Source organism: Ranitomeya imitator, chromosome 1 (genome assembly GCF_032444005.1).
Source record: "Ranitomeya imitator isolate aRanImi1 chromosome 1, aRanImi1.pri, whole genome shotgun sequence".
Taxonomy (NCBI): Eukaryota; Metazoa; Chordata; class Amphibia; order Anura; family Dendrobatidae; genus Ranitomeya; species Ranitomeya imitator.
This window is the reverse complement of record NC_091282.1, coordinates 983,725,082-983,746,814: the sequence shown is the minus strand read 5'-3', so window position 1 is coordinate 983,746,814 and position 21,733 is coordinate 983,725,082. Positions and strand designations below refer to the sequence as shown.

The 21,733-nt window shown below is 41.9% G+C and overlaps 1 protein-coding gene across 15 annotated transcripts in view; it reads right to left on the bottom strand.

The window, feature by feature from the left end:
- The window catches only part of BLTP1 (bridge-like lipid transfer protein family member 1), a 381,731-nt gene that overhangs the window by 45,295 nt on the left and 314,703 nt on the right, over positions 1 to 21,733 (bottom strand). For 6 of the 15 annotated variants that reach the window (XM_069743891.1, XM_069743894.1, XM_069743897.1 and 3 more), the window contains 10 exons: positions 14,658 to 14,884; positions 11,675 to 11,866; positions 11,363 to 11,490; positions 9,971 to 10,094; positions 9,778 to 9,887; positions 8,668 to 8,758; positions 7,426 to 7,491; positions 4,415 to 4,656; positions 2,192 to 2,407; positions 1,301 to 1,481 (listed from right to left, as the gene is read on the bottom strand). In XM_069743891.1, the coding sequence (XP_069599992.1) occupies positions 1,301 to 1,481; positions 2,192 to 2,407; positions 4,415 to 4,656; positions 7,426 to 7,491; positions 8,668 to 8,758; positions 9,778 to 9,887; positions 9,971 to 10,094; positions 11,363 to 11,490; positions 11,675 to 11,866; positions 14,658 to 14,884 (1,577 nt within the window). The remainder of the gene's footprint in view (positions 1 to 1,300; positions 1,482 to 2,191; positions 2,408 to 4,414; positions 4,657 to 7,425; positions 7,492 to 8,667; positions 8,759 to 9,777; positions 9,888 to 9,970; positions 10,095 to 11,362; positions 11,491 to 11,674; positions 11,867 to 14,657; positions 14,885 to 21,733) is intronic. The other 9 variants (XM_069743893.1, XM_069743898.1, XM_069743899.1 and 6 more) reach the window with 8 other exon arrangements.

Genomic DNA, 21,733 nt, shown 5'->3' with positions numbered 1-21,733 from the left:
TAATTCTAAGGCATCTTTCACACTTCGGTCGGCTGGGGGCCGTCAGAAAACGTATCGACGGATGTCTTAAAAATAGTGGAAAACGGCTGTAACGCATCCAGTTTTTTGACGGATGCGTTGAATTATGCGCTGCCTTAATTTGAATGGGGAGAGAGAGAGAGATTCCCCTGACTAGAAAATTATTCCAGGCATGCTCAGAAGAAAAAAACGTGATACGTCACTGGATTCCTGTTTTTGACGGTCAGCGACGGATCCTGCGCCCATAGGCTTCCATTATAGCCGCCAAAAGGCAGTGCAGGACCCGTCGCTGAGCGATTTTCTGACGTGCAGAAAAAACATTCCTCTGAACGTTTTCTCTGCCCGACGGACAGTTATAATCCTACGGATCCAGAGCACGACGGATGAAACAGATGGCCATCCATCACAATCCGTCGCTAATACAAGTCTATGGGAAAAACAGGATCCTGCAGAAAAATTTTTCAAAAATCAACGGATGACGGGAGCTAAAAGACGGAAGTGTGAAAGAGGCCTAAGCGGTATGTGTGGAGAAAACAGGCACTGCTCATCACCTGCCCAATACAATCCTAACAGTGAAACATGGTGGTTGCAGCATCATGCTATAGGGGTGTTTTACAGCTGCAGGGACAAAATGACTGGTTGTCATTGAAGGAAACATGAATGCAGCCAAGTACAGAGATATCCTGGATGAAAATTTCTTCCAGAGTGCTCTGGCCATCAGACTTGACCGAAGGTTCACTTCCCAACAAGACAATGACCCTAAGCACACAGCTAAAATAACAAAGGAATGGCTTCAGAATAACTCTGGGACCACTCTCGACTGGCCCAGCCAGAGCCCTGACCTAAACACAATTGAGCATCTCTGGAGAGACCTGAAAATGGCTGTCCACCAACGTTCACAATCCAACCTGACGGAACTGAAGAAGATCTGCAAGGAAGAATGGCAGAGGATCCCCAAATCCAGGTATGAAAAACTTGTTGCATCATTCCCAAGAAAACTCATGACTGTACTAGCTCAAAATACTGAGCAAAGGGTCTAAATACTTATGACCATGTGATATTTCATTTTTTCTTTTTAATAAACTTGAAATTACTGCTTTTTTTCAGTCAAGTTGGGGTGCAGAGTGTACATTAATGAGAAAAAAATGAACTTTTTTGAATTTACCAAATGGCTGCAATGAAACAAAGAGTGAAACATTTAAAGGGGTCTGAATACTTTCCGTACCCACCGTATGTTCATGTAAATGGCCTTAGCCATGTAGGTTGTTCGTACAGAACTTACCTTCACGTCAACCCCAGGAATATAAAAGACTGTGGTTTCAGAGTCACTTGCTTTAGTTTGTAGAGATGATGGCACTTTCTTCCCAGCCAGTAAATGAGTTGTAGATGCATAATTATTTTGAAACTTTTTCTTTTTAGAAGGGGAGTCTTGATCAAGACTTCGAGAGCTTCTGTCATAGCTGCTGCGGAAACAATAAACAGGATGCGCTCCGTAAATGGCATATGTATGAGGATAGTCGAGCAAACATATTCGCACGTAAGTGGTTTCATGGTACTAAGGCTTAAAAAAGTGAAATTACCATCATACTCATGATATAAAAAATCAGCACAAATTACACAAAATAACTGATATATTAATATACAATATTAATAAGAGTAGTGTATTACTATGATCGATGAAAAAATAGCTATAGAAAATGTAAAATCAGAATCTATATTGCATTCCCATACTGTAAAAAGATTTACCATAAGTATGTTTTCGCAAAAGATTCACTGTCGTTTCAAATATCTATGTGGCTTTTTAACAAGTACTAGTTGATTAAAAGGGTTGTCCAGGCCTGACTTAAAAGACCGCAGTCACTTTAAGTGCCTGCAGTCTGCTGAATCGTGGCAGCGAGTGCTGCACATACAGTCAGGATTCCCCGAAATTGCTAGTGCAAGTAAGCTGTCATGTGACAGCATGTTTGCGATTTGCCAGATATGTCTAGTCGGCTTGCGACCACAGTTATGCAAATGGCATATATGCGGTACAATGCATGTCACAATGTGACCCCATTCACCTGCATTTCACTGTGATGTACCAGCGGTATACAGCACTCATTTGCTGCGCGACCTATGCGAACATCCGCCTTAATTTGGTCTGTGCTTAGACACTGATAACTATTAAAATTACCGTCTCAAACTTATGTCATCATGATCTGGTTGTAGAGTTGTGGGGTGAAGCACACATTTTCCACAGTCTATTTCCACTCTTATGTCTAGCTCAAAGTCTATGTTCCTTTCAGTTGCAGTGCTTGACACGTTTCGGCTGGATGGAGTAGACGGCCAGCGCTCTGTAAACAGTTGATGAACTGCCGCAAATCCAGACGACTTCTTCCGGTTGTTTGGTCTGAGTGTCACAGAAACAGGATTACATCGTTGCTGTGTAATCTTAACAATTGCTCAACAATTGGTCTAGAAACATACCTTAAAGTGGACCTATCAGCTTAATATGCTGGCCTACGTAAAGGCAATACAGTATGAGGGTAGGTCTGTACTGTAAATATCCAAAATGACACGCAAAAAAATGTTGTTTATTTTGGTTAGTAGTACCACTGAAAGAACTCTAGACACACAATGGCCAATTCATTAAGACAGGCATTTCCTATGCTGGAGTACAATGTGCCAAATTCATTATGAAGCACCAGTGGCTTTATAAAATCGGTGCATCTTATCAGAGGCGGGGGCCTCCATTGCACCTGGCAGTTTCAGTCAGGGGCTGGAGTAGTTTCTGGAATAAAAAACGAGGACAGTTTTGCAGAATTTGACAGGTGGGCAAATGTTTGCGCAATTGCGAGTTGCGCAAACATTTTGAAACTTTTTAAAGTTTTTTTAAGCAAGTTTTCTGAAGTAAAAGCTTTGATGAATTGTCCCCAAAGTTTATGAGCCCGATATATTAATGAGGATATATCAGGCATTGACAGACTGCTGTGTAAGCTCTCCCCCGACTTCTCCCTGCCCCTTTAGAGTAGTGACTGTAGGGCTTCTGTGTATGCACTCCCATCACCATTTCTTCCTGCCCCTCATGTAGCGTTGGCAGACTGCTGTGTGTGCTCTCCTCACCACGCTTTATACAAACTTCCACCACTTCTTCTTGCCCCTCATGGTAAATGACTGAAGTCTGCTGTGTATGCACTACCCCCACTTCTCCCAGACCCTCAGAATAATGATTGACAGATTCCTGTGTATGAACTTCCACCACCTTTTCTTGCCTCTCAGGGTAATGATTGAAATCTGCTGTTTATGCACTCCCTCTACCTCTCATTGCCTCATGTTAGGGATCACGGACTACTGTCTTGTCTATGCACCACCTCTCCCGACACTCAGGTAGTGGTGATTGACAGACTGCTGTGTACGCACTCCCATTACCTCTCAGGATACTAATTGACAGGCGGCTATGTATGCCTCCCCTCAACTTTTTCTGTCCATTAGGGTAGTGATTACACACTGATGTCTATAAACTCCAACCATCTCTCTCTTCCCCCCTCATAACTCCCACCATGTCTCCCTCCCCCTCATGCTTCCCACTACTACTTCTGCACCTCATGACTTTCACCACCTCTCCCTCTCATGACTTCCACTATCTCTCCTTGCCACACATGACTACTACCACCTCTCCCTTCCCCACATGACTACCACTACCTCACCCTGCCCCTCATGCTTCCCAATGCCACTCCTAGCCCCTCATCACTTTCACCATATCTCCTTCCCTCTCATGACTCCCACCACCTTTCCCTGCCCCTCATGACTTCCACTACCACCTCTCCCTGCCCCACATGACTCCCACCACCTCTCCCTGCCTCTTATGACTACCACCACCTCTCCCTGCCCCTCGTGACTCCCACCACCTCTCCCTGCCCCTCATGACTACCACCACCTCTCCCTGCCCCTCATGACTCCCACCTCTCCCTGCCCCTCATGACTCCCACCACCTCTCCCTTGCTCTCATGACTCCCACCACCTTTCTCTTCCTCTCATGACTCCCACCACCTCTCCTTTCCTTTCATGACTCCCAACACCTCTCCCTGCCCCTCATGACTTCCACCACCTCTCCCTGCCCATCATGACTTCCACCACCTCTCCCTGTCCATCATGACTCTCACTACCTCTCCCTTCCCCCTCATGACATACAGCATAACATTGTTGTGTCATTTTGGCTACTAAAGTATAACTGTAATAGACTGCCTTCAAATTGGGAAGCATGTCAGGCTGACAGATCCACTTGTATTCTAGAAAAAAGGCATACTTGCATTAATAAACTCAAAGAATAGATTCAGAAAAATAAGAAACTCTGCTGACCTTAATTTTGTGTTTAAAATACCTTTTTCTAGTTTGCACCTGAATTAAGGCCACTTACTGCGGTCTCCTGTAGATATACATCTTTTCTCTATCATGATCTTCCTCTTTTTCAGAGTCTTCTGATGATGAAGAAGTAGTGTCTTCTCTCTTTTCTTCGGTCTGGAAAGGAATGCCTGGTGAAAAAACTTGTGGGGTGTTGGGGGAACTGAACACGGAATGTGAACCATCACTAATGGATGAGTAATGAGATGGACCATCAATGGAAACTGACAACAGATCAGCATCTACCTCCTCTGGAAACTGTGTCAAAGGGAAAACATAACAAAATACAGTTATAACACGTTTTACTTAAGTTTTTTTTTCCCATGGCATCATTTAAGCAACTGCTAGTGATGAAATAGAGCAATTACATAAAAAAGCAGCAGCAGCAATTAAAGTCCCAACAGATCTCCACTATAACAGACACTTATTAGTGAGCGATGTAAATGTGGGAACATGGCGAATTATAAGGCATTTCCAAACAGCGCATAGGAATGAAGACCAGCCACCGAGAGCAAGTAAACAAGGAGCCAAACAAGATGGAACACGGATTCATTAAGATTGCCTGAAAATCAAATACGATTAGTGATAAGAAATTATTCATGCAGACTCGAGCAGAAAACTGTACAGCAACCTCATTAATAACCGGTTCAGGGGTTCTTGACAGATTTATGGGGATCCAAAACTGCTGAATGACCCAATTACGGATCACACTGCAATACAGTTGTATAATATGCCAACAGTGGTGCCAGTAAGACATATAATGTACACCTCATTATTTCCTTTAAGAAATTTAATTCAATGGAATTTAGAAAATGCTTTCATTTGTTCTAGTAACAGAAGTGCAGAAATGTCCAAGAACAGAGATCTCCGGAAATCACTCTATATAGAAGTATGTGTGGTAACTTACACATATAGAGCACTGCATGCGGACCAGGTAGTAATGTGGTATAATGTAAAGTATACCTATCTCTTCATATATTATCTGCACACATCCCGCCAATCATTGTGGTTCACATCCTGAGACCTCCACCAATTGCCAAAAAATTGTTCTAAAACATGCAGCTCATCAGGCACTCATCTCCTGTGTGACACCACGCACACGGTGTATGGGTTAACTACAATGTCCATGAGCTAAACTCCACTCTGGACAATCTCACACTAACCACCTGTAATTTCAGTAAAATGCACTTTATTTTGGTCCCAGGATTGCCGATAGACACATCAGTGGAATGAATGACAGCTGTTTCGTGTTTTGTTTGATTCTATTTTTCCTTGTAACTGGGTGTAGCAGTAGTGCCAGCTTTTTTTCTTTTGGTCTTTGTCAACTACAGAATAGCCCAAGGCTTTTCTCTTAGCCATTGCTGGATGTTTTTAGCTGTTTGTTTTGGGTCAAAATATTGTTGGAGGACCTATGACCTATAACTCAGACAAAGCTTTCTGAAAATGTGCAGCATATTCGCTTCCAGATTGTCTTGATAGTCCTGACATTTAATTGTACCTTGAACGGATTCAAGACACCCTGTGCAGTAAACCAGCCCAAAAACAACCAAACCTCCTCCATGTTTCACAGTAGGTACAATGTTCTTTACTTTGTAAGTTTCATTCTTGCATCCGTGAAGATAGAGCTGATGTGTTGCCAAAATACTTTGTCTCTTCTGTCCAAAGGACATTCTCCCAGAAGCTCTGTGGCTTGTCAGTGTTCACTTTGCAAATTCAAATTTCGCTTTTTATTTTCTACTTTCAGCAAAGGTTTCGTCCTCAGTTGTATTCCATGAAGTCCACCTTGGCCATGGTAAAGTTGGATGGTGAGAGCTGACACTGATGAACCTTGGAATTTACCTCTAATCGCTTTGGAAGTTGCTCTGGGCGCTTTCGTTACCATACGTATTATCCAGCTCTTCAATTTGTCATTAATTTTCCTCTGGCAGCCACTTCCAGAGAGGTTGGCTACAGTCCCATAGACCTTACAGGGTTTATTCACCTACAAACATGATCAGTCAGTCTGCCTATTCAAAAGTGGTCACTGTGCTGTTTGGTATCACGATGGTGTATCACAAAGAACATGGACTAAAGAAAGCTGAGGAAAGAGTTGTTTATTGACAAACCTGTTAAAAGGTTAAGTCTATAAGACCATCTGCAAACAGATTGATGTTCTTGATCCTACAGTTGCACATATTATTTGGAAGTATTTTTTTTTTACTTAGATGCATGCAAATGGAGCTAAAAATCATTTTTGCAATTGGGTTTTATTAAAAATGTTGAACTGTTTGCCTCCTATAGCCACTATATTACACTGTCTAGTGCAAGCTGCAGAGTGAGTTAACGGCATGGGCCATATTCTCTTTATTTTTAATTATTCTGTTGAACCACAATTCAAAATCAATGGCTGATATTCATTAATTGATATCCAGGAAATTTAAATAAAAAATTAAGTTTGTCACTTTAAAGTTATTTCAGTGATTATCGTAGGTTTTTCTTACTAACAAAAGGGTACCCACAAGTGTGTCCACGTCTATACATCTATATACACACATACAAATGAATATACATAAACACACATATATGTATACATACATACACACACATACCGCATATCTCTCTATATACTCCTAAACACGGAGACTGAGACACAAGAAGGAAAAGACTGACATTCTACTCTGCACAAGTGTACATACATACATACATACATACAAGTGTACAGAGATAGGTGTCAGTCTGTGTCCGCTGGACCCTGAGCCAAAAGTAGCATGTAGTAAATGAATAAACTTATACTGAATCTGTTCCCGCAAAACTATACACCAACTCCTCCTGATGCGGGCAGGTCAAAAACGTTCAAAGCACATCATTATTTAAAGCACATAATTTTATTTAATAAAGTGAGTTTGTGATTAAAGTTATCAATCTCAAATTTGAACCGGCATTAAATAAGAGTTGTTGCACACTCTGCTTTGGTTTCATGTAACAAAGAGAGTAATATCTGGATGAAGTTGGAGTAGATTTACAAGACAGTTTTCCATTTACAAATACCTTGAAATACCCTTCCTCCCATGAATATCGAGACTGATGATTAAATCCTAAAACTCTCTTATTCAACTTCAATTTTTGAAAAGAAGAAAAAAAATGATAATGGATTTTAGATAATTATAATTAAGCAACAGAAACCAAATCACAGCTCTGATGTTTAGAAGGAGATCATACATATATGATCAAAGGTACCGTACACTGCATATATGTCAGAAGCACTGAAATCAAGGATGACATTTTCTTAATGGCATCGATAGTAAAATTACCATTCAGAAGGCTATAGTGCACTTATCGGCACTGCTGCATGATAGATGCAAACAAAATGACCCAATACATTCCCTTACCATAGGATTGATGCATTAAAAATGCATCTTATATTTGTGTTTAATGTCACACGTTCATTAGAGAATAACAATATAGGGATATTTTTTCTAAAATCCCATTAGCAGCACAACTGATTACTACAGCAGTGATACTAAACTGGCGTTCTGACGTGCAGGCCTAAAGGCCCCGTCACACATAGCGAGATCGCTAGCGAGATCGCTGCTGAGTCACAAGTTTTGTGACGCAACAGCGATCTCAGTAGCGATCTCGCTATGTGTGACACGTACCAGCGATCAGGCCCCTGCTGTGAGATCGCTGGTCGTGTCGGAATGGCCTGGGCCATTTTTTGATCGTTGAGGTCCCGCTGACATCGCTGAATCGGCGTGTGTGACGCCGATTCAGCGATGTCTTCGCTGGTAACCAGGGTAAACATCGGGTAACTAAGCGCAGGGCGGCGCTTAGTAACCCGATGTTTACCCTGGTTACCATCCTAAAAGTAAAAAAACAAACGCTACATACTTACCTATCGCTGTCTGTCCTCGGCGCTCTGCTTCTCTGGTCTGGCTGTGAGCGCCGGTCAGCCGGAAAGCAGAGCGGTGACGTCACCGCTCTGCTTTCCGGCCGCTGTGCTCACAGCCAGACCAGAGAAGCAGAGCGCCGAGGACAGACAGCGATAGGTAAGTATGTAGCGTTTGTTTTTTTTTACTTTAACGATGGTAACCAGGGTAAACATCGGGTTACTAAGCGCGGCCCTGCGCTTAGTTACCCGATGTTTACCCTGGTTACCGGGGACCTCGGGATCGTTGGTCGCTGGAGAGCGGTCTGTGTGACAGCTCTCCAGCGACGCTGCAGCGATTCGGATCGTTGTCGGTATCGCTGCAGCGTCGCTATGTGTGACGGGGCCTTTAGTGTGGTACTTACACTGTCCTGAATGTTGAAGGTCACTCTGGGACCAGCAGGGGAAGCCGCTTCAATACGGATTTCAGGAAGTTCTTCACCGTCTAATCTTGAGCTGTATAGTGGGGAAAAAAGTCTGATCACTGTAAGGCCCTAATCACACATCATTTTTTTTTCTTTTTTGTTCAAATGAAACCTGGATCAATTTGATTTTTCAGATTTTCATCTGTGTTTTGATTTCTGCATCTATTTTTACTATTAACATGTCATATTCCTTTTTCTCGTACTCAAATAAAAAAGTGTTTTCGCTGTGGAAGACCTGCCCTGTTCTGCATTACACAGACAACCTACTAATTTGAATGGTAGCTCTTTAATACATAGTTGGACCTGTGGTGGTGCTACAAGGTAACTTACTACTGGCCTGAGATTCAGCTCAGGTAACAGCTGATCACTGGGGGTCTCAAGCAGGGGGACAATCTGTGATATGTGTACTACAGAAGGACCCTTCTGACGAATAATGTATAAGGCCGGGTTCACATAGCGCCTTAGCGTTACATTACTGGCTCTGTCAGGTCTTCTGTCTTAAGCCCTGGAAAACGGAATTTGGACATTTCCACTGACGGGGCCATTGAGCGTAATGATGCAGAGGAAGTCACTACATGCTCTGTTGAACATAATTTTCATCCATATCTGGCTGAGGTGGGCAGCCGGCCTCAAATGTGAGGACACAGCAGAAAATGATGTCCGACTCCGTCTGCATCATTACAGTCAATGGCCACGTCAGCGCACATGTACGAATGCTTTTTTCCAGATTAAGCCACGACACAGCTATTGACGTGAGAGTAAAATGCAATATGGACACACCCTAAATTGTAGAACCCCTTTAAGTTTATTTCCACTGCCTCTCCCCAAACTTTATTACTTTTAATAGACTTTCACAATATATGGAAGTTTTAGTGGAAGGAAGAGATAAGGAGAAGGATGTTATTTTCTCCCTGCACTGCGAATAGGGGGATCAGTTGTACCTTTGTGTTTGATAGACGGAAATGTGCAATATTTTATGAATAGAAAGATATCTTCACAGAATTAACAGGTTTTCGATAAAATACCAGAATGCAATATTTAATAAATTACCTTGCTCTGTCTGTTCTTTTTAGAGGTGGTCTTCCCGATGCAGTGATGCTCTTGGAACGATTATAGCTTGGTTTATAACCAAGGCCCCATTTATCCTTCAGTGAAGCTGCCTTCAATCATAAAAAAGAGAAAACGTATTACCTTCTCAATAATTTTGCATATTGCAAATATATGGCCATTTGTAATGACTCACCCTCATACTGGATCTACGCAGTTTCTTCCGAACATCTCTACGGATATCATTAACCGCCACAGACTCAAGCTGCTGATACCGCTGAATTTCCTGGTTTATAGTTCCTTCACTTGCTCCAAGTTTCCTTATAGAAAATGAGAGCTACTTAACAGACGCCCTTGAGCTAGAATATATATACTACTAGTCCCTTCATGACCGGACGGGAGAATTTTGCACTTTTGTGTTTTCTTCTCCTTCATATCTTTTTATTTTTCTGTCATTATAGCTGTATGAGGGCTTTCTTTTGTAGAACAAGTTGTAGTTTTGAATGGCACCATTCATATCATCATATAATGTGGGATGAAATGGTGAAAAAAGAAAACACAATTTCACCTTTGATTGCTTGTGTTTTATTTTTACGGTATTCTTTGTGCGATAAAACTGACCTGGCAACATGATTATTCTCAGCAGTATGATTTTAATAGTTTAAAAAAAAAACAGAAGTTATTTAAAAAATATATAGAAATTTTCTTCAGTTTTACTATACTGTTTAGTACTCTTAGGTGACTTGACCTTGCGATGGAGCGCCAATTCTATATTCACCATTAGAGTATATAAAAGAAATTATGACCTCCTCTGAAGTCCAGCCTATTGCAGGGCTTCTCGAGAGTATTAAAGGTCCCCGACTGCCATGGTAATTCATAGAGACACTGATGCACTTGAATGCCACTTTAAGATATTGACAGCAGCATTTAAGGGGTTAAATATCAACGATTGTACTAGGGGTTTAGCGGACGTATAGCATGGGATATGCTATCCTTCTGTATAGACATACAGTGGGACACAAAGCACATAGAGTCTCAATGTAAATTAAAGGAACAATGCACAGCATATTTTATTCAACTGACGATACAGAATACAAAAGTAATTTACTACAGTACAAAAAGAAAGGATAGTGATCAGTGGTGAGCGAATGTGCTCGGAGAAGGTGTGATCCGAGCATGCTCGGTGCTAACCGAGTGTCTTTGGCGTGCTCGAAATATGTTTGAGCCCCCCCGGGTACATGCCTCGCAGCTGTTAGATAGCCAAAACACATGCAAAATTGCCTGTTTGTTAGACAGCCACAACACATGCAGGCAAAGGGACTCGAACAAAAAATAAACGCTCTTGACATGTACGTTGGGAGTTTTCTCCAGGATTCACCAAGTATTGAATTATAAAGTGATTTGTTTCAAAACGAAAAGATATTAGTATAGCTTAAGTATTACTATAGAAAAATGTGCAAGTCTACTTTTATACACCATATCAATTATGGATCTATTATTTGAAGACCCTAAATAAAAAAAAGTTGATACAGAAAAAAAATCAGTCTATGCCGAAGGGATTAGGAAAGTTCCCTCATTGCCAACTTACTTGAGATCATCAATAACTTTAGCTTGTTCATTCAGCTCTCGTATATCAACTAGACGCTTCACAAACTTCTGTCCTCCCCGTGCGCTCTGAGATCCAGCCTGCCCTGGCCGCCTGTAGTCTGCGCTCTCCTGGATTAATATATCACAGTACATTCGGATTTAGCCCCACAATAGCACTGACTGTATGACAACCAATAACCATGTAAGTTAGGCATGCAGTAATCATGGATTAAGATTCAATTAAATTCCTTGTGACATTCACCAGTGATCCGAGTTTGGTTGATTTGATTAAGGTTGGCTCATTTTTACATACATTTGCCCATGAGTGAGACCTGCTTGCGTTCGTATGTAAACTGACAGAACCGGATGTTTCTGAACCAGAGAGATAATCTGCAGGGACTGAGTAACGTTGTCGTTTGGGGTGCAGGCCGAGTAGGTGATTTACAAGTCGCTGACCAAAGGTAAGTTTGTGGCTTTCTCCATTTACGCAAACTGCTTCTGGGCTCTAAACAGCAAACAGCGCGGTTAGTTCTAAATGCTACAGGACAAAATAGTTACGTTACTGCGGATCTTATATTCATCTTACTTCTTTCTAAAGCGTAAAAATGTGAACGGAGTAGATGACATTACCTACAATTCCCTAATGTGTAACTTATAGCTAAATGACTACCTTCAAAAAGCAAAGGAAAGACGGGCAAAAAATAATGTACTGGAATCGATGGTGTGGCCTCAAGGACCATATGTAAGTATTCTCTTTCTGCTTTAGAAAAAACAAGGCAACAAAGTGTGTTTCTACCAAAGAAATCTTTCTGGAAGTAGTGCAATTTCAGGAAGAACCCCAATAATAGTTTTCACTACTGAGGAGAGCAGCCTGGTTGAAGATAAAATTGCACAGCTCCAAGCCACATTACCAAGTCCCAGACTCCATGGCACTCACCCACTGATAACATAGTGTTTCTTACACTGGAGTAGGTCAGTGGACATGTGGAATAACTGCATGGAAGCTTTATAACAAAGGACAGCTGCAGATATATATGGGATGATGCCATGGATCCCCTCATCATCATCAGATATGTTCCCATACATACAGATCTGCCATGTTACAGTTGTGCACAAAAGTTCACATACCCTGGCAGAATTTTTGGTTTCTTGTCCTTTTTTTCAGAGAATATGAATGATAACACCAAAACTTTTTCTTCACTCATGTTTAATGGTTGGGCAAAGCCATTTATTGTCAAACTACTGTGTTTTCTCTTTTTAAATTATAATGACAACCCAAAACATCCAAATGACCCTGATCAAAACTTCACATACCCTGGTTGACACAAATGGGTTTGAATGGCTACTAAAGGTAACATCCTCACCTGTGACCTGTTTGCTTGTAATCAGTGTGTGCATAAAAGCTGAGTGAGTTTTTGGGATCCAGACATTGCATCTTTCAGCTACAGACTTTTCTGGATTATGAGTCATGGGGAAAGCAAAACAATTGTCAACGGATCTACGGGAAAAGGTAGTTGAACTGTATAAAACAAGAAGGGGATACAAAAAGATATCCAAGGAATTGATAATGCCAGTCAGCAGCATTCAAACTGTGATTAACAAATGGAAAATCAGGGGCTCTGTAAAAACAAAACAACGGTCAGGTGTTCCAACAAGCATGTCATCCACAACTGCCAGGAAAATTGTTCGGGATGCAAAGAAAAACAAACAACGTCAGCTGAAATACAGGACTCTCTGAAAACTAGTGGCTTGGCTGTTTCAAGATACACAATAAGGAGGCACTTGAAGAAAAATGGGCTGCATGGTGAAGTCGCCAGAAGAAAGCCATTACTGCAGAAATGCCACAAAGTATTTAGCCTACAATATGCAAAACAGCACAGAGACAAGCCTCAAAACTTCTTGAACAAAGTAATTTGGAGTGATGAGATCAAAATTTAACATTTAGGCCACAACCATAAACGTTACATTTGGAGAGAGGTCAACAAGGTCTATGATGAAACGAACACCATTCCTACTGTAAAGCACGGAGGTGGATCGCTGATGTTTTGGGAATGTGTGAGCTAAAGAGGCACAGGAAACTTGGTCTAAGTTGAAGGAAAGATGAATGCAGCACATTATTGGCAAATACTGGAGGCAAATTTGCAATCATCAGAACGGGAGCTGCGCATGGGACGTACTTGGACGTTCCAACATGACAACGATCCAAAACACAAGCCAAGTCGACCTGACTACAGCAGAATAAAGTGAAGGTTCTGGAGTGACCATCTCAGTCTTGTGACCTCAATATCATTGAGCCACTCTGGGGAGATCTCTAGTGCGTAGTTCATGCTAAACAGCCCAGGAATTTACAGAAACTGGAGGCTTTTTGCCAAGAAGAGTGGGCAACTTTACCATCTGAGAAAATAAAGCACCTCATCCACAATTTCCAAAAAAGACTTTACACTGTCATTGATGTTAGAGGGGGCAATAAACGGTATTAAGAAATGAGGTATGTGAACTTTTGATCAGGTAGTTACTGCTGAAGAAACAGCGCAAAATAGAGTCTTATCCGAGATTCAGATGGTTAGACACAATAGGATTGCACTCACGAGATAAACCATAAACTGGCTCTATGAAAGTATTTGCTGCAGCAGATCCATAGGTACAATATTGACCAACTAAAGGGAAAAAAATGGCTGATGTGGTGTTTTTTCCTGATGAAGAGGTCTGTGAACTCCGAAACGCGTTGAATAAACATCCTATATGACACATCAGCAGCACAGAGTGAATCCACGTCTACCCATTTTTTTATCTTTTGATCAGGGTCATTTGGGTTGTCATTATGATTTAAAAAGAGAAAACAGAGTAGTTTGGCAATACAAGGCTTCACCCAACCACTAACCATGAGGGGAGAAAAAGGTTTGGTGTTATTCATATTCTTTAAAAAAAAAAAAAAAAAAAAGGCCAAAAAAGCAAAAATTCTGCCGGGAATGTAAACTTTTGAGGACAATTGTATATCTAATATAGGAGGGTTGTCAAAGGCACAAGTAAGTTAGTGCATGTAATGCGTCAGCATGCTGCACTATTCTGATAGGAAAACTGGTGCCAAAGTGAACAGTGTTACCCGAATAGTGCAGTTATTTCCTCTCTATAAAAGCTATTAGACCAAGAATAAAGCTTTGCTATCCCTGACACAAAGCTACTGTATGTGTATGGCTTTCATTCTAGAAAGATAAAAGTTGTGAACACTTACACAGTAAATGGCAAAGATCAGTCGCAGCATACGGAGAACAATAATAATGGCAGCCAGAACTTACTGCATGTACGGTGGGAGACATAGTATCAATGTCGTCTTCGTCTGACAAGTCAGCTATATTCACAGAGTTCAGGTCCGCAATGTCATCAACGTCTTCTTCTCCGGTCAGTGTGGTGAGGGTATTGCCAAGAGCATTAAGCCTTTTACCAATGTTTGGGTCCATGTGCACATCAATGCCACACATCTTCCATAACACATTCAGAGTCCATGTGCCCGCACTGTTGCTTGCTACAGTACAAAAAACAAATCTCAGATGTGTATGTACTTAAAGAGGTGCTGTCACCGGGTCTAAAGTGGACTCGTTACTCTTATTTTATTCCAGCAGCTCCCTGGAGTATTTCAGTTTAGCTTTTAATTCCGCTACATGGTTCCAGAGAAATGAGCCTTTTTATTTAGGTCAAATTTTTGTGTTTTTCACCAGGGGGGCGGTGCTCACAATTTAATTATGCAGAGCAGCCTGAAAACACACCCCTAGATATTCCGACATGTTACTAAAGACCAAAAAAACTAGCATATCTGGCACACTTAATAAAAAGAGCCCAAAGTATATACTACTACTACAATTATTATCAATAATAATATAAAAGGGGAACAGCGAGAATAAATGAAGAGTAAAATCACTTTTGTAGTGGTGACCGGTCCGCCTTAATGTGACCATAGGGTTCAAACATATATTTCTCCAGAATACCTCACCCAATTCAGTGCCTTGCGAAAGTATTCGGTTCCCTGGAACTTTTCAACCATTTCCCACATATCATTCTTCAAACATAAAGATACCAAATGTAAATGTTTGGTGAAGAATCAACAAGTGGAACATAATTGTGAAGTTGAACCAAATTTACTGGTTATTTTACATTTTTGTGGAAATTCAAAAACTGAAAAGTGGGGCGTGCAATATTATTCGGCCCTTTAACTTAATACATTGTTGCGTCACCTTTTGCTGCGATTATAGCTGCAAGTTTGCAAGCTTGGGGTATGTCTCTATCAGTTTTGTGCATCGAGAGACCGAAATTCTTGCCCATTTTTCCTTGGCAAACAGCTCGAGCTCAGTGAGGTTTGATGAAGATCGTTTGTGAACAGCAGTTTTCAGCTCTTTCCACAGATTCTCGATTGAGGTCTGGACTTTGACTTGGCCATTCTAACACCTGGATATGTTTATTTGTGCACCATTCCATTGTAGATTTTGCTTTATGTTTGGGATCATTGTCTTGTTGGAAGACAATTCTCTGTCCCAATCTCAGATCTTTTGCAGACTCCAACAGGTTTTCTTCAAGAAAGGTCCTGTGTTTGGCTCCAACCATCTTCCCATCAATTTTAACCATCTTCCCTGTCTCTGCTGAAGAAAAGCAGGCCCAAACCATGATGCTGCCGCCACCATGTTTGACAGTGGGGATGGTGTGTTCAGGGTGATGAGCTGTGTTGCCTTTATGCTAAACATATCGTTTGGCATTGTTGCCAAAAAGTTCGATTTTGGTTTCGTCTGACCAGAACATCTTCCACGTTTGGTGTGTCTCCCAGGTGGCTTGTGGCAAACTTTAAACAGCACTTTTTATGGATATCTTTGAGAAATGGCTTTTTTCTTGCCACTCTTCCAGAAAGGCCAGATTTATGCAGTGTATGACTGTTTGTTGTCCTATGGACAGACTGTCCCACCTCAGCTGTAGATCTCTGCAGTTCATCCAGAGTGATCATGGGCCACTTGGCTGCATCTCTGATCGGTCTTCTTTTTGTTTGAGATGAAAGTTTAGAGGGACGGCCGGGTCTTGGTAGATTTGCAGTGGTAGGATACTCCTTCCATTTCAATATGATCGCTTGCACAGTGCTCCTTGGGATGTTTAAAGTTTTGGAAATCATTTTGTATCCAAATCCAGCTTTAAACTTCTCCACAACAGTATCACGGACCTGCCTGTCTTGTTCCTTGGTCTTCATGATGCTCTCTGTACTTCAAACAGAACCCTATAGAGACTATCACAGAGCATGTGCATTTGTACGGAGACTTGATTACACACAGGTGGATTATATTTATCATCATTAGGCATTTAGGACAACATTGGATCATTCAGAGATCCATAATGAACTTTTGGAGTGAGTTTGCTGCACTGAAAGTAAAGGAGCCAAATAATATTGCACGCCCCACTTTTCAGTTATGGAATTTCAACAAAAATTTAAAATAACCAATAAATTTCGTTCAACTTCACAATTGTATTCCACTTATTGTTGATTCTTCACCAAAATTTACATTTGGTATCTTTATGTTTGAAGCATGATATGTGGGAAAAGGTTGAAAAGTTCCAGGGGGCTGAATACTTTCACAAGGCACTGTACACCCCATGGAAATTTGGCCGAGCTGTCCTCAGGTTGAGGAGAGTTAGCTGTTATCCGGTGAGAACATAATGATCAAGCATGTTGAAATCCAGTATCCAATACAATAACTATACTGCTTGGTATACAGCATTTTATTCAGCAGTAACATTGGAGCCTATGAGTGACAAATGTCACTGTATTGTATCCCTCAGTAGTATACGTTAGGAGCTTTTCCTGATATTCACAACAAACAGAGGCCATTAATGTGATCTTGACATGGCATGGGAACCTGAAGATTTGGCTACAAGTGACATAACAGTTGGTATTTGGCCACCGATGACAGTAGGCGTGATATCATCCAGCCCTTACACCCCATACTGCTTTCTAAAATAAAATGAAGAGTCTGTGTAAACTGTACACAGATTTGGAAGTAATGCTGATATTTGGTAAGCTGTCCAGGAAAAAGCATTACATACACTAATATTATGCAGATATCCTCTTCAGACAGGAAGAGAACTAGAACTGTATTGCCGGCTATTGGGGTAGCAAACCAGATACTACATTTGCAGAGTGTTTGCCCCTCATCAGGGAAAAAGCAGGAGGTGCGATTTGGCTAGGTGATGGGGCCTGTGACATTAACCATATAATAATATTTTTATATAGCGCTAACATATTCCGCAGCGCTTTACAGTTTGCACACATTATCATCACTGTCCCCCATGGGGCTCACAATCTAGATTCCCTATCAGTATGTCTTTGGAATGTGGAAGGAAACCGGAGTACCCGGAGGAAACCCACGCAAACACGGAGAGAACATATAAACTCTTTGCAGATGTTGTCCTGGGTGGGATTAGAGCCCAGGACTCCAGCGCTGCAAGGCTGCTGTGCTAACCACTGTGCCACCGTGCTGCCCATATCTAGGTATAGTCTACAATGATTGTTGATTTATCAACAAAGCAATGAAGAAAGGAAGAAAAGATATGGATGATAATACCTAGCTAACAATCTATGACTCAAACGGGAATGCTGCTCGGGTGAATAAAGTTAAAGTTACTTTTCTCTCCACAGCTTTAGGATAAGTGCAGGTGCCATCCAGCATCACAATGCTATTAACCTGCAGATTAACCCCATATCTGCACACTAATAGAGTTTTTTTTTCTGGTGACAAGTTCCCCTTAAGGTTTGCAAGAAATTCATAGAATATATAAGTGCTTCTCACTAAATTAGAATATCATCAAAAAGTTAATTTATTTCAGTTCTTCAATACAAAAAGTGAACCTCATATAGAGTAATTACAAATAGAGTGATCTATTTCAAGTGTTTATTTCTGTTAATATTGATGATTATGGCTTACAGCCAATGAAGACCCAAAAGTCATTATCTCAGTAAATTAGAATACTATATGACACCAGCTTAAAAATGATTTTAAAATCCGAAATGTTGGCCTACTGAAATGTATGTTCAGTAAATGCACTCAATACTTGGTCGGGGCTCCTTCGGCATCAATTACCTCATCTATGCGGTGTGGCATGGAGGAGATCAGCCTGTGGCACTGCTGAGGTGTTATGGAAGCCCAGGTTGCTTTGATAACAGCCTTCAGCTTATCTGCATTGTTGGGTCTGGTGTCTCTCATCTTCCTCTTGACAATACCCCATAGATTCTCTATGGGGTTAAGGTCAGGCAAGTTTGCTGGCCAATTAAGCACAGTGATACTGTTGTTTTTAAACCAGGTTTTGGTACTTTTGGCAGTGTGGACAGGTGCCAAGTCCTGCTGGAGAATGAAATTTCCATCTCCAAAAAGTTTCGCCAAAGGGAAGCATGAAGTGCTCAAAAATTTCTAGTAGACGGCTGCGCTGACTTTTGTCTTGTTAAAACACAGTGGACCTACACCAGCAGATGACATGGCTCTCCAAACCATCTCTGATTGTGGAAACTTCACACTAGACCTAAAGCAGCTTGGATTGTGTGCCTCCCCGTTAGTCCTCCAGGCTCTGGGACCTTGATTTCCAAATGAAATGCAAAATTTACTTTCATCTGAAAACAGCACCTTGGACCACTGAGCAACAGTCCAGATCTTTGTCTCCTTGGCCCGGTAAGACGCTTCTGGCGTTGTTTATTGGTTATGAGTGACCTGACACAAGGAATGCGACACTTGTAGCCCATGTCCTGGATACATCTGGGTGTGGTGGCTCTTGAAGCAATGACTCCAGCAGCAGTCCACTCCTTTAAATCTTCAAAAAATTTTTGAATGGCCTTTTTTTTAACAATCCTTCCGAGGCTGCGGTTATCCCGGTTGCTTGTGCGCCTTTTTCTACCACACTTTTTCCTTCCACTCAACTTTCCATTAATATGCTTTGATACAGCAATCGGTGAACAGCCAGCTTCTTTAGCAATGACCTTTAGTGGCTTACCCTCCTTGTGGGGTGTGTCAATAACTGCCTTCTGGACATCTGTCAAGTCAGCAGTCTTCAGCATGATTGCGAAGCCTATTGAAACAGACTAAGGGACCTTTATAAATGCTTAGAAAGCCTTTGCAGGTGTTTTTGTTAATTATTACTGATTAGTGAATATACTCGTTACTTGAGAGTTCTCGAGCATGCTTGGGGGTCTTCCGAGTATTTTTTAGTGCTCGGAGTTTTAGTTTTTCTTGCCGCAGCTGAATAATTTAGAATCTGTTAACCAGCATAAGTACATGTGGGGGTTGCCTGGTTGCTAGAGAATCCCCACATGCACTTAAGCTGGCTAACAGATGTAAATCATTCAGCTGCGGCAAGAAAAACTAAAACTCCGAGCACTAAAAAATACTCGGAGGACCCTCAGAGAGTGCTCGAGAAATCTCGATTAACGAGTATATTCGCGACATTTCTTGAACAAAATACTAGAATAAAATGCCACACCACATTTTAGGTACTTACTTAATGTACACTGCTCCAAAACAATAAAGAGAACACTAAAATACCACATCCTAGATGACATGGAATTAAATATTCCAGTTGGAAAGCTTTATTCATTACATAGTGGAATGTGTTGAGAACAAAAACACATAAAAATGATCTATGTAAATCAAAATTAATCCAATGGATGTCTGGATTTGGAATGATGCTCAAAATCAAATTGGAAAATCAAATACAAGCTGATCCAACTTCAGTGGAAATGCCTGAAGACAAGAAAATGATGCTCAGTAGTGTGTGTGGCCTACACGTGCCTTGTATGACCTCCCTACAACACCTGGGCATGCTCCTGATGAGGTGGTGGATTGTCTCCTGAGGGATCTCCTCCCAGACATGGATTAAAGCATCAGTCAACTCCTGAACAGTCTGAAGTGCAACCTGGCCTTGATGGATGGAATGAGATATGATGTCCCAGATGTGCTGGACTGGATTCAGATCTGGGGAACGGGCAGGCCAGTCCATAGCAACAATGCCTTCATTATGCAGGAACTGCTGATACACTTCAGCCATATGAGGCCAAGCATGGTCATGCATCAGAAGGAACCCAGGGCCCAGTTCACCAGCATATGGTCTAACAATGGGTCTGATGGTCTCATCCCGGTACCTAAAGGCAGTCAGGGTACCTCTGGCTAGCTTGTGGAGGGCTGTGCTGCTCTCCAAAGAAATGCTACCCCACACCAATACTGTCCCACTGCCAAACCGTTCATGCTGGAGGAAGTTGCAGGCAGCAGAACGTTCTCCATGTAGTCTCCAGAACCATGTGCTAAGTGAGAACCTGTTTCATCCATGCAAAGCACAGTGCACCTATTTCGAATCTGCCAATCTTGGTGACCTCAGGCAAATGCCAATCACTCTGTACGGTGTAGGGCTGTAAGCACAATACCTACCTGTGGACATGGGGTACTCAATACCACCGTCATGGAGTCTGCTTCTGACAGTTTGAGCAGACACATGGATGTTAGTGGCCTGCTGGAGGTCAGTTTGCAGGGCTCTGGCACTGCTCCTCCTGTTCCTTATTGCACAAAGGAGGATGTAACGGTCCTGCTGCTGGATTGTTGCCCTCCTACGGCCCCCTCCACATTTCCTGGTGTACTGGCCTGTTTCATGGTATCTGCTCAATGCTCTGGACACTGTGATGACAGACAGCTACACTTCTTGCCACAGCTCACATTGATGTGCCATCTTGGATGAGCTGCACTACCTGTGCAACTTCTATGGGTTGTAGACTGTTGTGAATTCTGTGGCAGAGCTCCCTCCTGTGGTCACAAGTGGTACTTCGGCTGATTCTCTCTGTGAGCTTCCGTTGGAGGAGGAAAGTGGTACTGCGGCTTCTGAATTTCCTTCCTCAGGTGATGTGGTGAAGTCGTTAGGTGCTGCTCTATTTAACTCCACCTAGTGCTTTGATCCTGGCCTCCAGTCAATGTTCTAGTATTGGACCTGTTTCCTCCTGGATCGTTCCTGTGGCCTGCTGCTCTGCATAGCTAAGTTCTGCTTTGCTATTTTGTTTGCTGTTTTTTTTTGTCCAGCTTGTCTATTTGTTTTTTTCCTGCTTGCTGGAAGCTCTGGGACACAGAGGGTGTACCTCCGTACCGTTAGTTCGGTACGGAGGGTCTTTTTGCCCCCTTTGCGTGGTTTTTGTAGGGTTTTGTGTTGACCGCAAAGTTACCTTTCCTATCCTCGCTCTGTTCAGAAAGTCGGGCCTCACTTTGCTAAATCTATTCCATCTCTACGTTTGTCTTTTCATCTTACTCACAGTCATTATATGTGGGGGGCTGCCTTTTCCTTTGGGGTATTTCTCTGAGGCAAGGTAGGCTTATTTTCT